Source organism: Copadichromis virginalis, linkage group LG3 (genome assembly GCF_057382275.1).
Source record: "Copadichromis virginalis isolate Kocher_CV1m ecotype Utaka linkage group LG3, C_Virginalis_male_GT1.1, whole genome shotgun sequence".
Lineage (NCBI taxonomy): Eukaryota > Metazoa > Chordata > Actinopteri > Cichliformes > Cichlidae > Copadichromis > Copadichromis virginalis.
In genome coordinates this window covers 22,100,450-22,114,703 of record NC_140620.1, presented here as the reverse complement: position 1 = coordinate 22,114,703, position 14,254 = coordinate 22,100,450, and the positions used below count along the sequence as shown (strand labels likewise).

At 41.3% G+C, this 14,254-nt stretch overlaps 3 protein-coding genes and 1 long non-coding RNA gene across 9 annotated transcripts in view; 1 reads left to right on the top strand and 3 right to left on the bottom strand.

The window, feature by feature from the left end:
* The window catches only part of rbm46 (RNA binding motif protein 46), a 42,126-nt gene extending 40,742 nt beyond the window's left edge, over nucleotides 1-1,384 (bottom strand). Inside the window, exons 1-2 of one of the 3 annotated variants that reach the window (XM_085448079.1) lie at nucleotides 1,237-1,384; nucleotides 591-812 (exon numbers count right to left, since the gene is read on the bottom strand). In XM_085448079.1, coding sequence (XP_085304205.1) covers nucleotides 591-812; nucleotides 1,237-1,255 — 241 coding nt within the window. In that variant the 5' untranslated portion in view covers nucleotides 1,256-1,384. The remainder of the gene's footprint in view (nucleotides 1-590; nucleotides 813-1,236) is intronic. The other 2 variants (XM_085448072.1, XM_085448086.1) reach the window with 2 other exon arrangements.
* LOC146713445 (uncharacterized) lies at nucleotides 745-6,641 on the top strand. Of its 4 annotated transcripts, none has more exons than XR_014917904.1 (5): nucleotides 745-806; nucleotides 2,044-2,153; nucleotides 5,754-5,836; nucleotides 5,948-6,099; nucleotides 6,208-6,641. It is a non-coding gene; the product is annotated as an uncharacterized LOC146713445 (long non-coding RNA). The 4 variants fall into 4 exon arrangements; XR_014917895.1 differs by having other exon boundaries at nucleotides 5,754-6,099; nucleotides 6,208-6,262; nucleotides 6,371-6,641; XR_014917900.1 differs by having other exon boundaries at nucleotides 5,754-6,088.
* On the bottom strand, nucleotides 1,854-6,416 carry lratb.2 (lecithin retinol acyltransferase b, tandem duplicate 2). Its single transcript, XM_085448110.1, has 5 exons — nucleotides 6,194-6,416; nucleotides 5,943-6,048; nucleotides 5,743-5,817; nucleotides 4,847-4,999; nucleotides 1,854-2,237 (listed from the first exon to the last, which is right to left on the bottom strand). Exons 1-5 carry the CDS (start codon nucleotides 6,409-6,411, stop codon nucleotides 2,082-2,084), a joined length of 708 nt encoding a protein of 235 aa, XP_085304236.1. The 5' UTR covers nucleotides 6,412-6,416; the 3' UTR covers nucleotides 1,854-2,081.
* An 824-nt stretch (nucleotides 6,642-7,465) lies between the features above and the next one.
* Nucleotides 7,466-12,633, bottom strand: LOC146713444 (lecithin retinol acyltransferase-like). The gene is made up of 2 exons (XM_085448098.1): nucleotides 11,966-12,633; nucleotides 7,466-8,285 (listed from the first exon to the last, which is right to left on the bottom strand). Exons 1-2 carry the CDS (start codon nucleotides 12,539-12,541, stop codon nucleotides 8,133-8,135), a joined length of 729 nt encoding a protein of 242 aa, XP_085304224.1. The 5' UTR covers nucleotides 12,542-12,633; the 3' UTR covers nucleotides 7,466-8,132.
* Nucleotides 12,634-14,254: the final 1,621 nt, after the last annotated feature.

Here is a 14,254-nt window from a genome sequence, read left to right as displayed (position 1 = left end):
AATTGAAATAAATTTAAATACTAAAATTAAAACTTAAATAATTTATATTAAAATCAGTAAACTAAAGTGTCAAAATAAAATTTAGAATATATAAATAATAATTTATTATTGAATTGACTTTTTAATTAAAACAATAATTCACATTTGTAAAAGTAAAGAAAATTAAATGTGCAAAAATAAATTATTTGAAACTCATTAAAGCAAAATGAATATATAAAAGACGTGTTTATCTGTTAGTTAAACGAGTACTGTATACTAAAAATAAAATCACCAAATCAAAAGAACAGGATGCAAAATATTTCAGTTTTACACAAATACAATGAACTGCAATAAAGAAGAATATCATCAGTTATTTAAAAAAGTGCAAATAATTAAAATTAGTGAATTCAAATGTATGCCTTAATAAAAATAAAATGGTTTTAATGAAAACAAAGCCCACAGTTTCCCCTCCGATCTCTGCTTCACATCTAACCAGGAAGCCACCTTGGTACCTGCCTCTCTCATACACATCTGTTTTGACACAAACGGGACTCCACAGCTACCCCGGGGCTGTTGTTTGTCTCTTTTACTTGTGTCGCAGGTTGACATACCTGGAGGTGGACCTCCGTACTTCCTCTGCCCGTTCTCCTGCACCATGTTGTAGCCCGTCTTATCGATCAGGGACAGCAGAGCCATCTCTTTAGCACAGATCACCTTTAAGTCCTCCTCCATCACCAGCGGCCTCGCCTCTTCACCCGAGTCCGTGTCCACGTCTCCCTCCATGGGATCCTCTGTCCGACAAACAGCTAGGTTACCTGCCAGCTCAGGTGAGACTGCAACACTCAGAAATTGAACCCGAGGGTGATGTGAACTTTTAGTGTCTTATAATTTATTTTACTCTCTTGAAAATATTATCTGTGCTTTTTGCCTGTTTTCTAAGTCACCGTTTTGTATATACTAAAGCCGCTATAAAAGCTAAACTAGCTTTCATTTGCTTTTGTAGTTTATTTTTCACACTTTCAAGCGTTCACTTCACATCTTAACGCCAAACAGCAACATTTAACACTAATAGTTTCTTTCTAAACTGCTCGTGTAGCTAGCTTTATTCGTTTAAAGCTTAAAAGCAGCCAACGATCCGCTGCTAACTCAGCATGCTAGCAGTTCCGTGATATAGCTTAAACTTTCTCTTCGTCCGACCGTTTGTAAACCATTAAACCATGATAATGAAACTTTATTTTGGGTCGGATAAAATCTTACCGCTTCTTTCCAGCTCCATTTCCTGTCACAATGAAATAAAACCCTCCCGTTCCCGGACGATGCTGCGCTCTTCATCAACGACTCACCGAGAAAAGGGGCCGGGCCAACCTGACACCTGTGAGTGACAGGAAGCTGGCCTCCCGTCAGCCAATCACAACGTTCCTCTGTATAGGCGGGGCAACAGAAAAAAGATTTAAAAAAAAATCTAATAAAACAAAATAAAATCTTAAAGTATGACCCTGAACTTTGGAAATTGTTTTATAATAATAATAATAATAATAATAATAATAATAATAATAATAAATTAATTAATATACCCCTCCAAAAATCTAAATGTGATTTTATTTACATTAAAAAAACAAATAAACTATAACGCCAATGAAACGAAATAGGAGCAATAAAAAAATAACAAAATTACAAAATGTAAACGAAGCATGTGTAAAATAATTTTGGAATAATTATCTAATAAAAACAAAAAATAATAAAATGACACAAAACCATATACTAATCATGTTATGTTAATAAATTTGCTTCTTGAACTAAAATTGTGATTAAAGCAGATCTACACTTGAAGTAACCTGGAAAAGACAGAGACTCAAGTCTGCTGAATTAAAATAAAAATTATTTAATATATGACTTGAACATACAAGAAATAAGGCAAGCTTATTTTTCTTGTTCTCCTCGACTCCAAACATTTTTTCTCTTGGTGATGACTCAGACTAAAAGTCTGTAAAATGCCAGGACTCAACACTTATTGAACTTTAAATATTTTATTGAATTTTCCTTTTTGAATGTTTTGTTGTTCAGGGGGCAAATTTCTGCAAGTTTGAATGGCTGGTTTTTCTTCATGAGGCCATCCAGATGAGGAAAGGCAGTATAACAGCCAGTAGCACAGAGCACAGACTCACAGCCTGCAGGTAAAGCACCAAACACAGTGCCAGCACTGCCGCTGACTTGGCAACACGCTGACTCAGTAGCAGCTTCCTCATCGTCTTACAGAACTGATGAGGAGAAGAAGAAGAAAGGCAATAATGTAAAACCATCTATTATAGTGATGGTAATTTAAAACCCTTAATCTGCTCGTCTTATAGTGTGAGGAAAGAAATACACTGACGTGTATAGGGGGCAAATATTCAGTTTTGTGTTGAAATGAATTGAAAGGAAAAGTTTTTATTTTATTAGAGTGGTACCTGAAATTTTCCCAGTGTCACAGTCACAAGCCTAACTTTAGACACACCTGTTTAACTGCACTTTGACAAAAATATCTAATCGGCCAATCACATGGCAGCAGTTGAGTGCATTTAGGGCCATGATCAACCTGCTGAGCATCCGAATGGGGAAGAAAGATGATTTAAGATGATTTGTTGGGTGTTTCAGAAACGGGTGATCTGCTGGGATTTTCTCACACAACCATTTCTGAGGTTTGCAGAGACTTTTTTTTTTTCACTCCGTGTGAAAATGCCTGGTTGATGTCAGATGTCAGAGGTCAGAGAGTGTCTGGTTTGACTGATAGCAAAGCAACAGTAACTCAAATAACCACTCGATGCAACCAAGATATGTAAAAGACCAACAGCAGCAGATAACTGCACCAGGGGTGTCACTCCTGTCAGCTAAGAACAGAAAACTAAACACACAGTTTGCACGGGATCACCAAAAACAGAACATTGGACAACAGAAGATTTGAAAAATGCTTCTTGGTCTGATGAGTCTCCATTTCTGCTGCAGCATTCAGATAGTAGAGTCAGAATTTGCTGTAAACAGCATGAATCCATCCTGTCTTGTAACAACAGTTCAGGCTGCTGCCAGTGGTGTAATGGTGCTGAGGATTTTTTTAAACCTACAGCCCATCTGAGTATTGCTGCTGACCATGTCCGTCCCTTCTTGTACCCATCTTCCTGATGAATAGTTGCCCCTAACATGCCACAAAGCTCAAATCATCTCAAACTGGTTTCTCAAACGTGACGATGAGTTCGCTGAGTTGAAATGGCATCAAAAGTCACCGGATCTATTTGGGACCTTTGGGAAGTAGTAGAACTGCTCATCATGGATGCTCAGCTGACAAATGTGCAGCAACTGTGTGACGACATCATGTCAATATGGACCCCAACCTCAGAGGAATGTTTCCAGCACCTTATTTAATCTGGACCACTAAGAATTAAGATGGCTCAGAAGGCAAAAAGGAGGCCCAACCCAGTACTAGCAAGGTATACCTAATAAATTGGCCAGTGAGTGTGTGTTCTTTTGGACTGCAGTGCAGAGTTTAAAATCAGCACCGTGTTTCCACTAGATGGAGTAGTTGCACAGTAATCTGGTTTTCATAGCTTTACATTTGTAGACAGTCACTTCTGAAACAAGTGAAAACCATCCACAACACATGCTTTTGTGCTTGTTTATCAGCTGACCGATAAATTGTCTAATCTTAAAGGTACTGCCATGCTACCACACAGCTGTCTTTAATTACAACTTTCGCTTTTTTACAAGTCTTCTATCCAAATGACGTTCTTTAAGCCGCTTTGCTCTTTTTAAATTTCACTTTAATTGCCACACTCGTCTTCCTCCAGTTCATGCACTGCCTTCTTTCACGATTATGGTACATGCTTTTAATCGCATGCTGCAATCAGACGGCCTCGGAACAATGCAGCAACAACAAAAGAGCTTTCACTCAGGGCCTGTTGCTGCAACAGGGAGGCTTAACCTTATTAAAGAGGCAGGCTGGTCTGATCTGTGGTCAGTGTTAATCTGCAGCAGGAAATAACTGCTTCGCAGCTGAAGTGTAGGAAAGAAGCATGATCTGATGTGTGTTCACTGTTGGAGGAGCTGTTTGCTGTTCTTTCAGAGATTAAGGTCAGAGTTTGGGTGAGAAGTTTTTACATGAGGATAGATTGTCCGATGGTTGTTTAAATGCATTCACTGATATGCTGTCGAGTGGCGCCCCCTAGTGAAGAATGTCACACACTGGTATTGCAGACTGAAACCGATTGAAAGCAGCAGGTTAGCAATCTGTCTGCTTTTATAAAGTGCAATTATTTGCCAACCAGGAGGATGCAGGTAATCCAAATTGTGGATTACAGGTCTCCTGTGCAATTGCCTTGCCATTAAAAAAAGACCCCCAAGAGATTAAAGATGTTGGTGAACAGCTGGTTGACCAGATTGGTTGCTAAATATGAAGAAATTCAATGAAATTGCTAATTTCCCCTGATCGCAAGGAGGTTCCTGTCCTGTTCTTGCTTTACTGTGACAGTCAGTTACCTTCATAGTTTAAACATCACAAGCGCTTCAACTGCTATTTCAGCAGCTTAACTTCTTAATTCCATTTTTCATTTCCAAAGTCAGGAGCAGGATTTGAATCCATGCCGCCCACTGAGGAGTTGGACCTTGAATGTTGAATTTTGTGGCATTTACCCACCCAGAGACGAACAAGTGGTGCCATTACAGCTGCTTTCAGTGCTTCCACATAAACTGAGGAGAACTACAATAATAAGTTGAGCTTTCTATCAGCTATAAAAGACAAACTGACAACAGTCGTGCAGTTGTGTGATTGATTTTCCAAACGTGACTTTAAGATGCATCTATTAATAAGAAAAAAACACATTATCATCTCTAAGATCACCTGAAATGTCTGGAAGCTCATGACAGTGCCGTATCTGCAGTACATGACAAAGTGTTCACAGTTGTACCACAGCAGGCTGTAGGGCACTTCTCCCTCTAGCTTCTCTGCCCTTCTGGCCACATCCTCCCCTTTCAGCACTGCGTGGCTTAATACCTGCACACAGAAGAGAGCAGCCTGCATGTTGAAGTATGTTTGGGCAAGATCCCAAACCCCAGGATTCCTCTGTGTGGGTGTGTGTTTGAATGTTTGATAAAATGCTCAAGCACAGGAAAAAAGTGTTTGTATGACTGTGTGAATAGGACTTGTAGTAAAAAAGCACTTTGAGGTCTCAGTAGTAGCAGAACAGTGATTAAGTGCCCGATTACAGTAGGAAAGTGCTTTATATTCACAATTGTAGTAAAAAAAAAAAAGAGCACTCAAATTGTAGTAAAAAGGCACTTAATATTGGTGAAAAGCGCTATATAAGTACACGAGTATTTACCATAACCCTACGTTGCCTGCAGCTGTTGCCACATCTATAATCCCTTCAGATTAACATTTATTTAGAAGGTTAGTTCCCAGTTTGTTGGCCAGAAACATTTGAAAAACAACATCGTGTTCTCTCTTTTTCTCAGTTTAAAGCTATAAAAGGTGTTGCTTCACAGGCAAGTGTTTCTCTTTTTACTCACTAATTTGGATTAACCCAACAGTGGGTTCATGTATATTAAGCCCACAGTCTAGCATAAAAATAGTATAAAGAATCCTTAAATGTAACTTTATGACATCTCATACCAATAAAGTGCCTTTGGGTGTATTACTATTTAGACTAAGGATTTATCAATAATAGAATAATGTGTTAAGTACTTTAATTATAAGATGTTAAAGAAGTTAAAATGTTTGTTTTGTCCTGATGTCACCTTATCCATAGGGTTGACCCGTATGTCTGCTCCATAGGCAAAGTCCTCTACTGAGTCCACCCTCACACTGCCACACTGAAGACACAAGACACGGGTTAGATCTCATTTACGACTGATTCTTTACCTGCTGTCATGTGATATGAGAGAATAAGCTGTTGCACATTAAACCGGATGCTCAGCTGCTGCACCACTTCGTGTACCTTAGCCAGTACTCCAAGTAGGAGTCTGGTGTTGGAGACCATCTGACTGATCCGATACTGGTCACTGGAGATGACGGGCATGATGTCTGGGATGAAATGAGCTACTCTGTGGAAAGGAAAGGAGTCATGAAAAATAAATGGAAAGTGTGAGTCATTGGTGAGAAAGGAAGGAAAAACATTTTCACTTTTTTGAAACAGAATTTAAACCTTTGAACTGTTTCACTGATATTCTAGCTGTCTGTCACCCTTACCTGTCTCCACCCAGGTAAATCCCAAAGTGTATGAAGAGAGTCCTGGGAACCTCCAGCAGGTCTCCTCTGGTGAATATTGTGTCATATTTACTCTTCCTCTTCTCCCCTCCATGACACTCCGGCTCCTCTTCACTCTCCTTCTCTTTCTTCTTCTCCGCCGGTGGCTCGAATCCCGAGGCTGAGATAAAAAGCAGACCGAGGAGCGGCAGGGGAAACATGTCGAGAGGAGACCAAGGGGAAAGTGGAGCTGTCTGCGGTGTGGTTTTGTTCTGCTGGTGGGTGGGGCAGAGAGGGGATTAGAAACTGCTGGGAACCTTTAAGAGCCTTTTTTGAGCAGCACACTCTACAGTCACATTTTACATTGTTGACGTTGATCTCTAACAACATTTTAGAGTCTTAAATGTGATCAAAGATCCGTGCCTTGGTCACAAATAAACTTTAAAATCTTGATGCAGAATCTCAAACTTGATTTGAAACATAATCTTACCATCTGTCAGATAATATAAGCTGCAGCCATTGTTTCCATGTAGTTGTAGTTCCCACATGTCACCAACAGATGGAGGTAACAGTGTACCAATCCACAGAAGACTACGTTTATAATGAGAAACATGAGAAGCGTTGTATGAAGCAAAACACTTGGGACGAAGCTTGAAAGTGGATATTTGGTGTGACCACCTTTATTCTTAAAACAGCCTGAATGTTCTATTGTAATTTTTATAAGTAGTCTTGAGGAATAGTTCTCCAGACTTCCTGAAGGACATCCAAAACTCTTCTTTGGATGCTGCCTGCCTTTCGTTCTGTTCTGTCAAAATGATCCCACACTGCTTCAGTAATGTTGAAGTCTGGACTCTGGGGAGGCCGATCCATGACTGATAGTGTTTTTGTATCCAGGTATGCTTTTACTGCACCGGCAGTGTGTGTGTTTGGGATCATTGCTCTGCTGAAAAATGAAGCTGCTGCCAATCAGATGCTTTCCAGATGGTATTGCACGGTGGATCATACATTTTTATGTTGGACGCTACTTTTCATCATTTCATCAAAATCCCCAACGGCACTGAAATGCAGCCCCAAATGTTTCAGTGTTGAATCTCTTCACTTTGTCAGGTCTTTGAATTTCATTGGTAAAAATCATTTACAAGACTTAAAAATTCTAACAAAAGGAAAGTAGTTTTTCTAACTTTCACATCCTTGACTGACAGAAGAACCTCGGAGACTCCAACAAGGGTGGAATTGACGATGTGGTTATGTGGCTGATAAGGAATACAAGATATGTTTGCTTCCATTTCCTTTATTTACATATAAAACACAGCACATTGTTACAAAGGTAAAAAATAATTCTGTACAAAAGCTTGTGACTGTTAGGAAACAATCAGGTCATGTAGACTATCTGCAGACATTTACACACGAGCTTCACCTGGTTACAGTACTAAAAGGAACATTCAAACGGAGGGAAATTAAACGACTGACTTTTAAGACGGTCAAGATGGAAAGAGTTAATTTTTTTTTCAAGTCAATAAACCCTTCAGAACCGTATGTATGGTCTCAATAGAAAAATAAATAAGTCATCTTTGGTTCCTTTACCAGCACAACCTTTCACCTTGAGACATCATTAGTCAACCAAATTGCGTTGGAGACACAACATTTTTGAGTTTTGGTGAATTTTGAGCCTGTTGCTAATTCTGTTAACTACCCATCTCCAGTTTTTCCTCTTTTTAAAAAAGACAAACAAAAAACTGAAAAAATAAAAAGCAAATCACTTTCTGTGCAGCAGAAAAAAGCTACCAGATGGTGAAGTACAATTTTAAAAAGTTTTTTGAAAAGTTAAAATGTTTGCAGAAGACTGCGTTCACACTGTTGGTCTTCCAATATGGCGGCTCAGTGAGCTCTGAACCAGCGGTAAGGCTTGAACGCTGACAGTAAGTGCAGCTCCAGGCGGCTTTTAGCTCGCCATCCACAAGGTGAAGGGGATGAGGAAGGCTGGCAGGGCGGTGCTGACGGATATTCCCATATAAGCCATGGAAAGGAGCCCTAGCAGTGCTGTCAGCATGGCGTTTCGCTGGTCCCGGATCAGCAACTTCAGCCACTCGCAAAACTGGAGAGAGAGGACGAAAACGGGCACAAAATTAATTATGATCATATTAATAGAGCAGCTGAAGAGCTTTAAATGTGACAAGACAAATATAAACTCAGGATTAATTTTATTTCTCAGTGAACAGAGAGGAAAAAACCCTAATCAAATCAACGTGACACAGTTTTTAAAACCAGGGCAACTCCCCAAAACACTCAGCAGTTTTCCAAGGTGTAAAGCAGGTAGGTTGGTTGGTCTATAGGCCTTTTTTTTTTTCAATTTACACCCAGTGATTCGCTCAATACACAGATAAAACTATTAGACACAGGATAAGTTCACTCTATTCCCTCCCCCCAAAGACTACCCAAAAAGCTCAAATCAAAGAGCTTTTTGTGGTTGATACAAATGAAGCAAAGCACCAGTCTTAAGACTTTCTCTAAGCCGACCTCTTGTAGCAGAATAACGACCATAATTGACCTGATGTTTATTTTTGTGAGGGGCCCTCAGAGGTCCTTTTAAGAGCTTCTGTTGGCCCCTAGCCTCCCTTGAAATGAACCTGCAGAGGCAGACTCTGAGGCTGCAGACAGGTCTGATGTTTAGGTTAGAGATTGCAGGAAGTGAAACTTGATCAGGGGAAAGTTTCTCTGCTGCAAGAGAGAAACCACAGTCTGTTCTTTATTCCTGCTGCGTTTAGCTTCAGTTTCATTATAAGATAGGATAATATTTTATATACAGCAAGAATTTTCATTTTGTATGTGTGTTCAGAAATGGATATATACATATATATTTTTAATGTACAAGAAAATAAACTTTTAAATGTATTTTTCCTTTGTTTGTTTTTTTTAGCTGAGGAGCATGTACAGCTTTCTACCACTAGAGGTCTCTCTTCTGCACATTGTGCAAGACAGCGCCCCCTGTGACGTTAACTGGTTTGCCTTTTGTTTTTTTTACGTGTAGGTCAAGTGCATTAAGCCCCAGTTCCACAGGCCTACAGACTGCTTGCCAACCACTGGTCGCTAGGGAAACTGTAGCTGTGTCCCAAAACTGTGTATATACTTTAACGGGGTTGGTGGCGTGAAAGTGGTCGTAAAGATGTATTTGGTGGTGCACTAAAAACATCCTCGCGATTGACTTGGTCGCTAACTGATAGCTGCGGTCACCTGCAGTTTGTGTGAAAGATGCTGAGTTGTTATGACTCGCCAAGCAGTAGTGACACTAATAACGCAAACTGTAAATCAGGAATCATTGACCTTCAAAGTAAGAGCTGCCTTCTTTTTTTTCTTTTTTACATGTGTGTGGGTTTTTGCAGTAAGCCACAACTTTTACTGTGTTCAGTTTTTTGAGTCACACTTTTTTAAAGATTCACTAAAGCTTAGAGTGTAAAATCTGTATTTAACGCAAACTATTGGCAACCATGGCAACCTTCCTCTAATGACCAATGCAATCACAAGGAAGTTGTTGGTGCAGCGCCCTTCAGCAACCTAGGGACCGTTTCATTGTGGGGTCTTTACCTTAGAATATAAAGCCCCTTTAGGAGACTATATAGATAAAATGAATAAATGAAAATAAAATAAAATGAAATGAATAAAATGAATCAAACTGAATAGACTGGAGGTTCCCAGGCGGTCGCTGACCGGTCTCTATGTGTGACTGAGGCACTGCTTAAACACGAACAAAGAAAAACAACAGAAAAATACAATGTTTGCTGAGTTATCCTAGCTAGCAAGTAAACTGTTAGCTAAAAATAGCTTTGGTGCTCAAATAATAATAAATGATATTCCTGAGTGTTAAATACTCAATATATTAATTACCTGTCAGTTTTTTTGTTTGTTTTTACTTTTTGGTGCTTTTATGTCAAATGTAATGAACATTTCACTTCGAACTTTTTACTTTGAACTTAGATGTTCAGAGGAACTGGTGAAAATGGTGTAACATGCTAATAATCTGTTTTCTCATTAGCATTTTGTATTAGCACGGGGCATAAAGTAAAGCTGAGGCTGACTGGAGTGTCTCTAGTTTTTCAGATATTTGGACAAACCCAAAAGGACTGCACCCATCTGAACTCAAACAGCCTCAAACAGAGTTGCTTCTGTGATGCCTAACCACAATCTGAATTAACCACAGAGAGGTCAGCTTTCTGATGTGCAGGAGCCTCTGCTGCATCATCATCATTATCATCATCAGAGCGTACCAGCCCAGATTCTGCTGCTGCCTTTTGGTTTCTGGCAGGCGACTCTGGTCTGAATGCAGCTCTTGTTCTCAGGACTTTTCCAAGGAGTGACCCAGATTTTCCTTTTCTGCTCAGAAGCAGCTTCACATTCACTTGGAAACAAAGGCAGAGAGCTGTAAATGTTGTTTTTAATGTCTGAAAATGAAGACTTAAAGCTCTTGAATAAATCACTGCGGTGAACAGAGTTAGCTGCACAAAGAGACCCCCCCCCCCCACACACACATTCATTTTGGATGTGTTTTTAGCCGTGATTATTGCTATTATGGCTTCTTTCCACTCCTCTCTTCTACTCTCTGTAGGACTTTTAAAGATCTGTGGACAGGAAATAAGTTGCAGCCAGACTAGAGCATGGCAGAACACAGTGAGCTGGTTCTACAGCAATAATAATAACTAACTACTGACTGTTTGTGAACCTAAGCTGCAAACGATGCTGTGATCCTGTTTGCTGTGATTCTTTTTATTTTTAGGCCACTTAAGTGATAAAAGCTACTATGTTAAAGTAACGTCATTGCATTCAATCAATAATAATAATGTCATGTAGGTGACTATTTACTTTTAGTGTGTTTCACTGTGAAAACTGTTGTAATATTACTTCATCAGTCTAAACAGATGTCAAACATGCGGTTCGTGGTCTAGAATCAGCCCGGCAAAGGGTCCGATCTGGCAAAGTGGATGGCTTTGAAAAGATGTAAAAACCGAAAAGGATGAGGGCATGAATCTTGTTCTATTTCCTCGTTAAAAATGTGTAATGACACCAGAGTTTGAGCTGTGAATGTCACCTGAGGTCTGAGTCAGTGTCACGTTTTCTGCCAGCACCCACAGCCATCTGCACCAAACTAGGTAACAGATAAAGAGTTCAGATTCAGATTTTTTGTGGCCCCACATTTAAAAATCCAGCCTCAAGTTCACAAACCATCTACACATTCAAAATCGAATGACTGCTGTAAAAGAAAAGGAAAACAGGGCTTTGTTTACAGCCTTTTAAACACGCTTGGATGCACCTCGACTCCACATTCAAAAGGTTGAGAATAAATAAAGATTTACAGCAGAACAAACTGTTTCTGCTTACCGTGAATAAAGTGTATCACTGTGAAGCATCAGTGCAGCCCTGTCACTGTCGCTCTGATGTTGCGCCAAAAATTACACTTAAACTGTCATAAATGACTTGTTGGCCTATAATTTGTTAAAATGTGTCACACATCTGTCATAAATGATACGGAGTCACTCTGAGTGTCAGTGACACCAAAAATGTGTTTTTCAAGATCGATCTGGCAAAGAGGGCAATAAACCTTGTGGCAAATATAACTTAAAGTTTGTTTACAGAACTTTTTTTATAATGGAAATACAACGACACATAAACAGAGCAGGTTCTCCTTCATCGATCCTGTTCACTGCGATGTGTTTACCATCAGGAGAGATATTAGACATAAAACACCCAGCAAACACGCCGGGTCGGTCTTGGGCTCGGGCTCACCTTGTCCGTCTGCAGGCTCTGCGCGGTGCCGTAGCGGCAGTAGGTGACGAAGTGCTCGCAGTTGTTCCATAGCAGGCTGTAGGCGACGGTGCCCACCAGCCGCTCCGCCCGCAGCGCCACCTCCTCCCCGGCCAGAGGGCTCTTGCGCACCGAGCGGTCCATGGCGTTCAGCAGGATCCCGGCGCCGTACGCGAAGTCCTCCACAGAGTCCACGCGCACGCTGGCGCGCTTCGCGATGACTCCTACCAGCAGCCGTGTGTTGGTCACCATCTCCTCGATCTGGCGGATGTCGGCGGTCAGCGCCGGGAGGATGTCCGGGATGAGATGCGCCACCCGGTCGTCGCCCAGGTAGATGCCAAAGTGAGTGAAGAGAGTCCGGGGAACCTCCAGCAGGTCTCCCCGCTGGAACCGGTGAGAGGCTGAGGCGGGCAGCGGCGGTGAGTCTTCCCGGTCACAGCGCTTGCTGGTGGGCGGCGGTTCTGCGCACTCTACGCCCAGAGGAGGCAGCAGGCTGGAGAGCTTGATGTGCGCGAGGAGGAAGAGCTTCTCCAGGAGGAAGGTGAGCGTGTCCAGCATGGTGAAGCTGAAGTAAACCGGTCTGTGATCACTGATCTGCTTCTCTGTGGCCTCCTCTGCGCACAGCCACGAGTTTTCCTCCTCACTGTGGATGGGAGGGGGCGTGACGTCATGACCGCAAAGAGAGGCTGCAAGAGAAAAGCGGGTGTGGGACTGGGAGAGGGGGCCAGAGAGGGGGGAGCTCTCAGGGATCTGCAATAGGTTTGTGAGTCAGGTATGAGGCCACGGCAGAAAAACAAAAACAGAACAGAGCTCAAACCACAGAGCGTCGTCCTCCACCGCGTTCACCACCTCCACACCAGCCAAAATGCAGAGAGGTCACAACTTCCTAGCACAGCAAAATGTGGCTCTCACATATTCATCACAACCACCTTCCTGGGAACTGTGCTGAGGTCGCAGCTTTTCCAAAGTCACCAAATGGCCTAACACACACACACACACACACACACACACACACACACACACACACACACACACACACACACACACACACACACACACACAGGGAGGCAGAGTGAGCTGGCAGTGTGTCTGCAGAGCTGTGTGTGTTTGTGTGTGTGTGTGAGCTGCAGGCTCAGCTCCTGTTTGTTAAACTCAGAAAACTGATTAGTAAATAAAGTCATTATTCTTGGTGTCACTTTAAACTCCTTGTTTACTTCCGAGCTTCCACCAAAAATCCCTGTGGGGCCTTTAAACACATCATCACCTCTGGAGCTGGAAATGCCAAAAAAAGGACATAAACTGCAGTTCCTCTAACGACCACTGGAGGCTGGGACTCCCACAGACTCCTGCGTTAAAGTGTTGAACTTTAAATGAACATGTTGACAGACTCCTGCAGAAACAGTTTTGATCTCTGTTGCTAACTTAACCCATCATAACAACTGTTAGGGGTGTGGCCTTTTGATTGACTGACAGGTGAATGGCGACTAGGTGGTTGTAGCAGCTAGTTCAACTTCACTAATTGGACTCACTGAACTGGACCTGTGGACTAGCCCTTTACCAGCTGAACTGGTAATTTAGCTCAACTCGGTTTTAGTCATTTTCCATAACAATTGAGGACCACCTAATGTGCGTGTGTCATTATAGCATCACAGCCAATAGTCCTGTGACATCATTTATACCTGCTGTGGCTTTTCATCAGACTTGATGGTCCATGGCATTGTTTTTGTAGGCATTTACCGTAGCCTGGTACCAGGTACTCCTTTCTCTCGTCTTCTTTTTATTTCTATTATTCTATTCTATGGATGGATGATTCTATTCTTCCCTTTTTCCCCTGCTGATATTTCAGCTGTTCTTCTGCCTGGTAACAGATTTAGGGTTTCAGCTTAGATGCATCCATATATTAGCATATCTTGCTAATATATTTTGAGCCATAACTGACATATTTAGCATTTTTAAAATAACTAATTATGACCCAAATTCATTATACTTTAAAAAATCCTCCTGTGAGACACTGGCAACCCCCCCCCCCCCAAAAAAAACAAACAAACAAACAAACAAATAAACAAAAAAAACAAAAAAAACAAAAAAAGACTTGGCATGAGTTGAATTCCCACAATCCCCCCACTCTCTGCATGGCCATACAGCTACAACTCTGGACACCTACACCAATTAAACTTGCTGAGAGGCATCGTAAAAGTTATCACCCCCAGCTGCATTAAGCTAACATGCTGTATAGATAGGTGCTTCAAATCAAATGAGGTTTGCATTTCA